General features: G+C 46.5%; 1 protein-coding gene across 1 annotated transcript in view; it reads right to left on the bottom strand.

The window, feature by feature from the left end:
• Positions 1-223: 223 nt before the first annotated feature.
• The window catches only part of LOC137455352 (ovostatin-like), a 56110-nt gene continuing 45264 nt past the window's right edge, over positions 224-11069 (bottom strand). Inside the window, exons 29-35 of the mRNA XM_068166079.1 lie at positions 10680-10900; positions 8720-8935; positions 7682-7806; positions 7372-7462; positions 3673-3744; positions 2428-2530; positions 224-899 (exon numbers count right to left, since the gene is read on the bottom strand). Coding sequence (XP_068022180.1) covers positions 847-899; positions 2428-2530; positions 3673-3744; positions 7372-7462; positions 7682-7806; positions 8720-8935; positions 10680-10900 — 881 coding nt within the window. The 3' untranslated portion in view covers positions 224-846. The remainder of the gene's footprint in view (positions 900-2427; positions 2531-3672; positions 3745-7371; positions 7463-7681; positions 7807-8719; positions 8936-10679; positions 10901-11069) is intronic.

Below are 11069 nucleotides of genomic sequence, written 5' to 3'. Positions count from 1 at the left end.
GTAGAGGGCAATGAGGTCTCCCCTGAGCCTTCTCTTTTCCAGGCTAAGCAACCCCAGCTCCCTCAGCCTCTCCTCACAGGGCTGTGCTCAAGGCCTCTCCCCAGCCTTGTTGCCCTTCTCTGGACACATTCAAGTGTCTCAACGTCCTTCTTAAACTGAGGGGCCCAGAACTGGACACAGGACTCAAGGTAGATACAACAAAGACTACAGATTGGGACAGAGAGCATTGCCAATCAGGTTTTATTACAAAAAGCAGTAAAATAGGAGATGTTGATGTAAAGGGAAACTAGAAGCCAAAACCAGGTAGAAGTTGTCTCCCGGTGACTAGAATTCTGTCATCTGCAAATGATTCAGTTCAAACACTGAAAAGAAGGTGAGGATCAAAGTAATTTCTTCAGAACCTTCCTTCAGGATTAATTGAAAGACCAAACCAAAAATCTACAGAAGCAGCAGCAGCCAATTATTTTCCTAACCCCCAATTCCTTAAGAAGAATCTGTGGCACAGAACACCCAATTCAGGAGTTTAACTTTACACAAAGCTCCCTCTTGTCATGAGGTTCCAAAAAGATGGATGGTCAGGGTTAACAATGAATTGCACCATGTCTCCCCAGCTAGGAAAAGCACTTTATCTGGAGTTTCTGATTCACACTGACCCCAAGCTCTTTGAAGTGTGGGCCAGAATGGGTCATTCTGATCTACTGCAATGTGGGATTTGCTTATTCTTCATTCTTCTGTGTGCTTTTCATTGCCCTTCCAGAAATAACCAAGTCTCTCATCCTCTTCTTCCTCTGCAAACGTTTGTCTGATACCTTCTGGAGCATCAGCTCCTCAGGCAGGTATCTGATTTCAGTTGGAAGGCTGGGAGCAGGGTGTTTTGTATTCTGCAAGGGCATATTCATCTGGAAAAAAGAAAGGGAGATGACATTTGTCTGAGAGTGAGAAATCATTGACCCCAGCCCACAGACACCCATGCAATCATGTTGAGAACCAGAAAATATTTGGTAGATTTCATGGTAGCCTTCCAGTGGTCAAGGCACCCAGTTGCTGAGGTGCACAATCAGAGCCTAATACACTCCTCTAGCCATTTCATCAGGACACAGCATTGCTGAGACTGTGCAAGCTGTGCAGGTCTATTCTTTGGACATTGCTGCTGATCTGCAGCTCCCACAGGTTGTGCTAAGCCTGAGAAAAGCACCTGAGCCGCAGCTCTGATGCCACAAGTTCCACACCTTGGTAATGTCTGATGCAATTTTAGTTCCTTGAGGCCAGATCAAGAGAGGTGGTCAGGCACTTAAATTTCTAGTTTGTGCTTAAACTCCTCTTGAGTTCAGTGGGACTGTGTGGCAGTTTTAGGCTATGCCTTTAAAATTAGCTGCAGATTTTGAGCAAAAAAGTAGAGAAATATAAATCATTGACTATTGGGTGTAGAAAGGAAAACAAAAGATTATTCTAAACAAATTCATTGGACAGAATGTCTGGCATGGAAGCAGTTGTTCCATAACACCTTTCACGTTTCACTTCCATTCCCATTCCTTTCCTTTTCTCCTGTGGCCTTAGCTGCTCTCTGTTTCACTCAGGGAGATGAATAACTGCTTCTGGCTGGACTTGGATATAAGAACTAACATTGCTTCCTATTTTCTCTCTTTGGTACAAAGGGAAAGCAAGGGGAGGTTTGGGGGGTGGTGGAATCAGAGCAGCTTCCCTGCTCTCTGGGGAACCAGAGGGGAGCCAGGGGGGTTTTCCTGTTATTTGCTAATTGCAAATACCTGTAGAATATTGTGAATCCTGTATATTTTGTACACATCCATTGCATTCCATTGTAGAGTGTAGGTTTTGCTTGTAAATACAGCTTCATTTGCTTCCAACTGAGTAACTGAGTCATGCTTAGTTAATATGAATGGGAAACTTCAACCCACTACATTACAGACTACCATTCCTACTCAAGTAGTTAAATTCCACTAAGGAAGAGCTCTCTGGCTGCAGCCTGCTATAGCAATATAAAGTAAAACCATGAGACAAACCAGATCAGGGAAGTCAGGAACAGGGCTGCCAATTAGGCAGCATAATAACCAAGTTACTGGTTTTAACTGTTCAAAGTGTGGAAAGACTAGTGGAACCACACTTCCTTTTGCCTGTAGTTTGGAAGGAAGCAACTCCTGACATGTCTAATCTGCTCTAGGTTGAAATGAAGCAAGAAATGAAAAGCCAGGAAGACAGAGCTCTCTATGCTCAACAAACACTTTGCAGTCCAGTAATCAAGAGCAGCAGGATCTCTGCTTCCTCTACACTTGTGTCTTCTAAGAATCAAAGGCAGGAAATGCAGAAAACTGAAGTGCAGAGGGGAAACCATACTGTCTGCACCTTGTCAGTGCTGAGTTCAATGCCTGGATTCCTCAGGCTTTGCTCAGGCCTGCTGAGATCCCCTACCTGTTTCATAGTAATCATAGATATGTACTGGCACGGGTTTGATATCTGAGATAGGCAGGCTTTGCTCCACACTGAAAGAGAACTTGATTTCCTTCTGGGAGACCTGGAAATGGCAAAGCAAGAAAATGCATCAGACATGTTCTTTTCATATATATTCCTGAGGCTAAGATTGAGCCAATGCACTTCTGGGTCAGACTGGATGACAAAGCACCATTCTACAGTTCTCTTTGAGTTGTAAACTTGATGTCAAATCAAATAATTGTTTAAAAGCTGTTGCTAAGTGTGTTTTGTGGCTAAGGGGTGTGCTCTCTCCTCTATTTTCATATTTCCATCTTCAGTTATACCAACCATTCCCTGACTGCTGCAGCTTTCAGCACATCAGCATTCATCCCATCATTGAAAGTCACTGTTAATTGCCTTCCTTTACCAAGTCTGGGGCTGAATCATGTCCCTCAGCATCACATGTCTGCAGCTTTTAAACACCTCCAGGGACAGGAGTTCAACCACTGCCCTGGGGAGCCTGTTCCAGTCTTTAAGAACTCTTTCAGTGAAAAACTTTCTTCCACTATCCAACCTAACACTCCTCTGTTGCAACTTGAGGCCATTTCCTCTCATCCTAATATGGATCTTGATCCTCATTAGATCACTGAAGACCAACTAATCAAAATTCCTGCTTGAGACATAGATATTACTATTTCTTTTTGCTTTCTCTTATCCTTTCTTTCTTGGGGTATTAAGATCCCTTGTGCTTTGTTTTTCCTCTTTCTCACCTTTCATTCCTTTATTGCTGTCACTGATGTGGAAGGACTATTCTTTCTACACTGAAATAAGGGAAGGGGTGATGCTGACTTCCTGTGAAACACTCTCAGCTCAAGTGTTGAGAAACATCACTTAGACACAGAGGAATATGAAGGAGACTGGAACCTTCTGCAACATGGAATGCAACTTTGCTGGTTTTGTGATGGTGTTAGCCTCGATGATCTTGAGGTGCTTTTCCAATCAAAGCAATTCTGTGATTCTAAGTGCTGTTTAATCCTACAGCATTCTTCACAGAGTTCACCAACTCTCCTCACTGTAGACTACAGCCACTGTGTACATCCATATGGTGCTGGACTGAGTGAAGTACTTTTACGCCTCTACAACTTTTCCACGGCTAATCTGCTGCTAATGGGACTTTTCTTTGATCCGAGATCCTGTTTTAAACTTCCAGTTTAAGCAGACCAGAAGGAAACCTCCCAAACTGACCTTCTGAAGGTAGAAGAGGACGTGGTTGTTCTTGATGTCTACACGATCAACAAAAGAGTCCTGGTCCTGGAGCTTTAAATAAGGCAAATAAGAGCAGTGTTAACGCAGTGGACTTGCCAGGGAGACGTAAAATAACTATTTGACAACAAAAGATGTTTAAAGAGGCTTCCATATTCACCCTGTGCCACCCCGCCATCTCCTGCCCGGAACAAGAAGTGCAGGATGAGTATCAGAGCATCAAAGAGTCACAGACTGGTAGAGGTTGGAAAGCACCTCTGGAGACCATTTAGCCCTATCCCCCACTAGAGCAGATTCACCTGCAGTAAATCACACAGGAACACATCCCCATGGGTATGGAATGTCTCCAGGGAAGAAGACTAAACAGTATCTCTGAGCAGCCTGTTCTGGTGCTCTGCCATCCTCACAGGGGGGAATTTGTCCCCTCTGTTCACATGGAACCTCCTGGGTTCCAGTTTGTACCAACTGCCCCTGGTCACTGGACACCATTGAGAAGAGCCTGGCTCCATCCTCCTTACGTTCACCCTTAGATATTGATAAGCAATAATGAGATCCCCACTTCAGCCACCTCTTCTCAGAGTATCACAGTATCACCGAGGTTGGAAGAGACCTCAAAGGTCATCAAGTCCAACCTGTCACCACAGACCACAGATTAGACCATGGCACCAAGTGCCACATCCAATCCCCTCTTGAACACCTCCAGGGACGGTGACTCCACCACCCCCCTGGGCAGCACATTCACATGATGAACGACTCGCTCGGTGAAGAACTTTCTCCTCACCTCCAGCCTAAACCTCCCCTGGCACAGCTTGAGACTGTGTCCTCTTGTTCTGGTGCTGGTTGCCTAAGAGAAGAGACCAACTCCCTCCTGGCTACAACCTCCCTTCAGGTAGCTGTAGACAGCAATGAGGTTTCCCCAAGTCTCCTCTTCTCCAGGCTAAGCAACCCCAGCTCCCTCAGCCTCTCCTCACAGGGCTGTGCTCAAGGCCTCTCCCCAGCCTTGTTGCCCTTCTCTGGATACGTTCAAGTCTCTCAATGTCCTTCTTAAACTGAGGGGCCCAGAACTGGACACAGGACTCAAGGTGTGGCCTAACCAATGCAGAGTACAGGGGCACAATGACTTCCCTGCTCCTGAACTACCCCATAAGGTAGACATTCCAGTCCCCTCATCATCTTAGGGCCTCTATACTATACTAGACTCTCTCCAATAGTTTCTTGTCCTTCTTGAACTGGGGAAAGGCAGAGCAGAGAGGGAGAAAAACCTTTCTCAAGCTGCTGGCCACACTCCCCTAAATGCCCCCCAGGATGCCATTGGCCTTCTTGGCCAGGAGGGCGCACTGCTGGCTCACGATCAGCCTCTTGGCCACCAGCACTCCCGGGTCCCTGCCCCCAGGTCTGCTCTCCAGCAGGTCAGCCCCAAGCCTGCACTGACACTTGTGGTTGTTGCTCCGCAGCTGTAGGACTCTACACTGACAATTACACAACCGTTTCTGCAGCTCAACTTGACTCACTTGTTAGGCCATTGCATATCTTACAGAAAACCAAAACTTTAGAAAAGCAGATGAGCAAAATTATTTTACCACCCAAATACACAGGCCAAAAATATTCCAAATGTTAGAAAGCAGCTGCTTTTTTGGATTTGTTTTTTTTTAAGTACATATAAAAAGAAGCAGGATGCCAAACGGTGCTGTTTGTGTTTGTGCTGCCTTTTCTGTCCCTTTGGATGTGTGTGGCCAGCCATATCTGTGTATACTCATATGTATCTCTCAGAATGACAGAATGCCCTTGAGTCCTGTGTCCAGTTCTGGGCTCCTCAGTTTAGGAAAGATGTTGAGATGCTGGAAGGTGTCCAGAGAAGGGCAAGAAAGCTGGGAAGGGGTTTGGAGCACAGCCCTGTGAGGAGAGGCTGAGGGAGCTGGGGTTGCTTAGCCTGGAGAAGAGGAGGCTCAGGGGAGACCTCATTGCTCTCTACAACTCCCGGAAGGGAGGTTGTAGCCAGGTGGGGGTTGGTCTCTTCTCTCAGGTAAGCAGCACCAGAACAAGAGTACACAGTCTCAAGCTGTGCCAGGGGAGGTTTAGGCTGGATGTTAGGAAGAAATTCTTCCCAGCAAGAGAGATTGGCTGCCCAGGGAGGTGGTGGAGTCACCATCACTGGAGGTGTTTAGGAAGAGCCTGGACGAGGCACTTGGTGCCATGGTTCAGTTGATTAGATGGTGTTGGGTGATAGGTTGGACTCTTGAAGGTCTCTTCCAACCTGGTCTATTCTGTTTAGGTGGGTTGGATTGGTTGATAGGTTGGACACAATGATCCTGAAGGTCTCTTCCAACCTGGTCTGGTTTATTCTATTCTATTCTATTCTATTCTATTCTATTCTATTCTATTCTATTCTATTCTATTCTATTCTATTCTATTCTATTCTATTCTAATATTAGGGGGAAAGAGTGACCTCAAAGCATCATCTAGTTCACCCCCCCCCCGCCAGAGCAGGATCCACATAGAGCAGGTCACCCAAGAAAGTGTCAAGGTGGGGTCTGAATGTCTCCCACAGAAGGAGACTCCACAACCTCTCTGGGCAGCCTGTTCCAGTGCTCTGTCACCCTCACAGGAAAGAAGTTTTTCCGTAGGTTTAGGTAGAACCTCCTATGCTCCAGCTCACACCCACTGCCCATTGTCCTATCATTGGACATCACTCAGAAGAGTCTTGCTCTGTCCTCCTGACATTCACCCTTCTCATATTTACAAACATTAATAGGTCAGCCCTCAGTCACCTCTTCTCCAAGCTAAAGAGACATAGCTGCTTCAGGCTTGTCTCATAAGGAAGATGTTCCACTCCCTTAATAATTCTTGTGGCTCTGTGCTGGACTCTTTCAAGCAGTTCCCTGAGGTCCTTCTTGAACTGAGGGCCCCAGAATCAGCCACAATATTCCAGATGTGGCCTCACCAGGGCAGAGTAGAGAGGGAGGAGAACCTCTCTCAACCTACTAACCACACCCCTTCTAAGACACCACAGGATGGCATTGGCCTTCTTATCCACAAGAGCACATTGCTGGTTCATGGTCAACCTTCCATCCACTAGGACCCCCAGGTCCCTTTCCCCTACACCACCCTCCAAGAGGTCAGCCCCCAACCTATAGTGGTCCATGGGGTTGTTCTTTCCCAGATGCAAGACTATACACTTGTCCTTGTATTTCATTAACTTTCTCCCTGCCCAACTCTCCAGCCTGTCCAGGTCTTGCTGAATGGCTGCACAGTCTTTCAGCATGTCAGCCACTCCACCCAGTCTGGTGACATCAGCAAACCTGCTGAGAGTGCTCTCTGTGCCCTCATCCAGGTCATTGATGAATAGATTGGATAGTACTGGTCCCAGTACTCACCCCTGAGGGATCCCCCCTATATATGTGTGTGTCTGCCTGTTGGGGCTACGCAGTTGTTGTCTGGACCTTGGAGTAGGAAGCTGCAGCAGTCTCACCTCTGCTGGCTGATGGATTGGGCAAGTCCTAGCAGATTTGCCTTCAACAGAGGGAGGACAGCCACAAGTCTGAGACGCAAAGCACGTGGCAGACAGCTATGCCCACAGACCTTGCAGAGTTCCCAAGGGGCTCTGATCTACTAAGCAGAGAATACCTGTAACAACTTCCCATGTCTTCAGGGTTTACCATTCACTTTGCTCCCATTCCTTACCTTTTCCAGGGAAGATCTTACAGGAACAAAACCTGAGAGCATTTTCACATCAATAATAGCCATGTTGGAGACCCTGCGGGTTCCTGTGTAACTGAAATGACAAAAGCTCTCTTAGTCTGCTGTGCAAAACCAGTGGAGACCTGGGGTGACATGTTCAGCTCCCAGCAATCCCATTTGTCTTCCTGCAGTTGCACAGTAGTACTTAAAACCTTCCTTGGATTCTCTATCGAACTGCAGGGAGTAGGTATCATAGTATCATAGTAGTAAGTAGGAGGTAGAAGGAGGTAGAAGGTAAGTAAGAGGAGGTTACCTGGCAGAGAGGACAAGGTCAAACTTCGGCGGGAAGCTGTCAGTGCAGGATACGTTGGCTGCCTGCACTGAGAGAGAAAATCCTGCAGATGTTTTGGGCAAATGCACATTGTATCTCAGGGTGCTCTGAAAGAGAAGGGAAGAGGGAGATGGTCACAGGCTTTTGTGGCACAAGGTACAGAGAGGAATGAATAGAATAGAATAGAATAGAATAGAATAGAATAGAATAGAATAGAATTAAACAAGTTGGAAAAAAACTTCAAGATCATCAAGTCCAACCTATCACCCAACACCATCTGATCAACTAAACCATGGCACCAAGTGCCTCATCCAGGCTCTTCCTAAACACCTCCAGTGATGGTGACTCCACCACCTCCCTGGGCAGCACATTCCAATGGCCAATCTCTCTTGCTGGGAAGAACTTCTTCCTAACATCCAGCCTAAACCTCCCCTGGCACAGCTTGAGACTGTGTCCTCTTGTTCTGGTGCTACTTGCCTGGGAGAAGAGACCAACCCCCACCTGGCTACAACCTCCCTGCAGGGAGTTGTAGAGAGCAAGAAGGTCTCCCCTGAGCCTCCTCTTCTCCAGGCTAAGCAACCCCAGCTCCCTCAGCCTCGCCTCACAGGGCTGTGCTCCAGACCCCTCCCCAGCCCTTTGTTGCCCTTCTCTGGACACCTTCCAGCAACTCAACATCTTTCCTAAACTGAGGAGCCCAGTACTGGACACAGGACTCAAGGTGTGGCCTAACCAGTGCCGAGCACAGGCCACAATGACTTCCCTGCTCCTGCTGGCCACACTGTTCCTGATGCAGGCCAGGATGCCACTGGCCTTCTTGGCCACCTGGGCACACTGCTGGCTCATGTTCAGCCTATTGTCAACCAGTACCCCCAGGTCCCTCTCTGCCTGGCTGCTCTCCAGCCACTCTGACCCCAGCCTGTAGCACCACAAGGGGTTGTTGTGGCCAATGTGTAGAATGAGGTTTGGAGGAGCCCCTGCTTAGTTCTCAGAGGTGTGGTGCTGACTTTCCAGCTAGCTCACCTGCAGATAGACACAGCCAATGCCATTCACTTCCACACTGTAATTCCCTGGAATAGTTGGTAAGGAAGCCTGCTGCAGCAAGAAGCGGTTCTGCTCATTCACTTGGAAAGTCTTACTGGAGGACTCCATGAAGTTGACTTTGACTGTGTTCAGAGGTTTTTTAGAGAATGTGAGGTATCCATAATGGGCTAAGGCTTGGAGAGCGACAACAGTGTCCTGAAAAGAACAACATAATCCCTAATTAGATACCCAGCTGTTAGACAGTGCACAAGATTACTGTGGTGCCTTGAAGTTTCCCCCCCCAGCATTAACTTTGCCAGACCAGCTCAGTTAGAAGCAAATGAAGCAAGATCTACACTCTGCAGTGGAATGCAATGAATGTGTACAAAATATCCAGGAGTTACAATATTTACAGATATTGACAATTAATAAACAGCACAAGGACCCTCCCCTGGCCAGGGACCAGGGGAAGCTACTAGCTTGTCCCCCCCTGCCTACCCTTTACCCCCCTGTACAAAAGGGGCAAAAGAAAGGAGCAGAGAGGTTAGACTTAGGCAAGGCCAGCCAAAGCAGGTAGATTATCTCTCCCCAGCAAAGCAAACCAGCCAGAGATCAGAAGAGAAGAGAAAAGGGAAGGATTGTTATGGTACAGCTCCTCTTATTCCAGATATTTACCCAATAAATTTGTTTAGAATAATCTTTTGTTTTCCTTTTCACACCCAATAGTGATCTAGTTATATTTTTATACTTTTCTCCTCAAAATCTGGAACTAAACTTTAAAGACATAACCTAAAACCACCACAATTACACAGCTACTACACCCTGGTCTTTATAAGTGGTGATAATGTAGAGGGAGTTTGCAAACTGATACGAAGACAAGGTACCAGTTCTGGTGCCATAGATTTGAATTACAGAATCATAGAAGTCTTGTGGTTGGAAAAGACCTTTAAGATCATCAAGTCCAACCATAATCTAACTCTGCCCAGTCTGGTGCTAAACCATATTCCTCAGCACCACATGTTTGCAACTTTTAAACACCTCCAGCGGTGGGGATTCAACCACCTCCTTGGGGAACATGTTCCAGTCTTGGAGAACTCATTCAGTGAAGAAGTTCCTTGTAATAGCTAACCTAAAACTCCCCTGGTGCAATTTGAGGCCATTTCCTCTCATTCTATCAGTTGTTATGAGCTGGCTCCAACCTCCTTTCAGGGAGTTGTAGAGAGCCAGATGGTCTCCCCTCAGCCTTTTTTCCTTCAGACTAAACAAGCTCAGTTCCCCCAGCTGCTCCTCATAGTTCCTCCAGCCACTCCTCATCAAATATTATTCAAATGAAAATGCAGTGAGGAAAATATGCCTCACTATCAAGATCCAGATTGCAAACTGGACTTCTCTCAGAAGTGTGATGGTTTAACCTACCCACATCAAACAAAAGCTCAGCTGAAGTCAGTCAGAGAAGCAAATGAAGGAGCTGTATTTGACAAGCAAGAATGGGATGCAATGGATATGTACAAAATACACAGCATTTACAATACGAGACAAGTTCCTTACCAAAAAAAGCAAACAACACAGAAATCCTCCTTGGGCAGGAGGATTCCACCTCGCCTCTTCCCCCCAGCCTCTCCCTCCCTTTTCCCTCCAGTTAATTAGAAGAAAAGAGAAAAGGAGAAATGTTAGAGTGACTTTTAGTTAGCTCAAAGCATCATTAGAAAGTCAGTAATGCTCATCTCGAGGTCATTAGATAACTCCTTCTTTGTGAAGCAGACATCCCTGCAGAAAAAGACAGAGTGAGACAAGAATGTGGGATATTGCTAGGGTACATCTCACATCTGACCAATGAAATTTGTCTAGAACAATCATTTGTTTTCCTGTTTACACCCTCTGTAGCTCCTAGCTACAGAGCTACAGAGCTCCTAAACTGTCACAAGCAGCTTTCTTTTTTCACCACAGCCACAGCTGTTACCTGGGTGGAGGAGAAACCGCCATATGGGTTCTGCTGTTTGACAAGCCAGTGCACAATGCGAGATATGTAAGAGAAGTCTTCTGGAGTGAGTTTGGGTTTGTTGAGCAAAGCCAAGAGGACATAGCTGGTCATTTCAATTTCAGCAGAAGGTGCACGGGAATAGAAAACAGGGACCTGTTCTGCTGGTGGTTTATGTTCTCTCTGCCAATGAAGTGAACCACCTGAAAACAGAAGAGTGGCCTGTTAAAAACACAGGAAAATTACTCGCTGGTTACTTCATTACACTGCTGTGCAGGAGGCAAGCATAGAATTCCCTCTTGGCCATCAGTGTCCTGAACTGGAAAATTTTAGTTCCAGCATGGAAAAGACAACAGGAAGAGAATTAATAAA

Source organism: Melanerpes formicivorus, unplaced genomic scaffold (assembly GCF_026170545.1).
Source record: "Melanerpes formicivorus ecotype bairdi unplaced genomic scaffold, bMelFor1.0.p_v2 SCAF_96, whole genome shotgun sequence".
NCBI lineage: Eukaryota > Metazoa > Chordata > Aves > Piciformes > Picidae > Melanerpes > Melanerpes formicivorus.
This window is presented reverse-complemented; position numbering and strand designations above follow the sequence as displayed.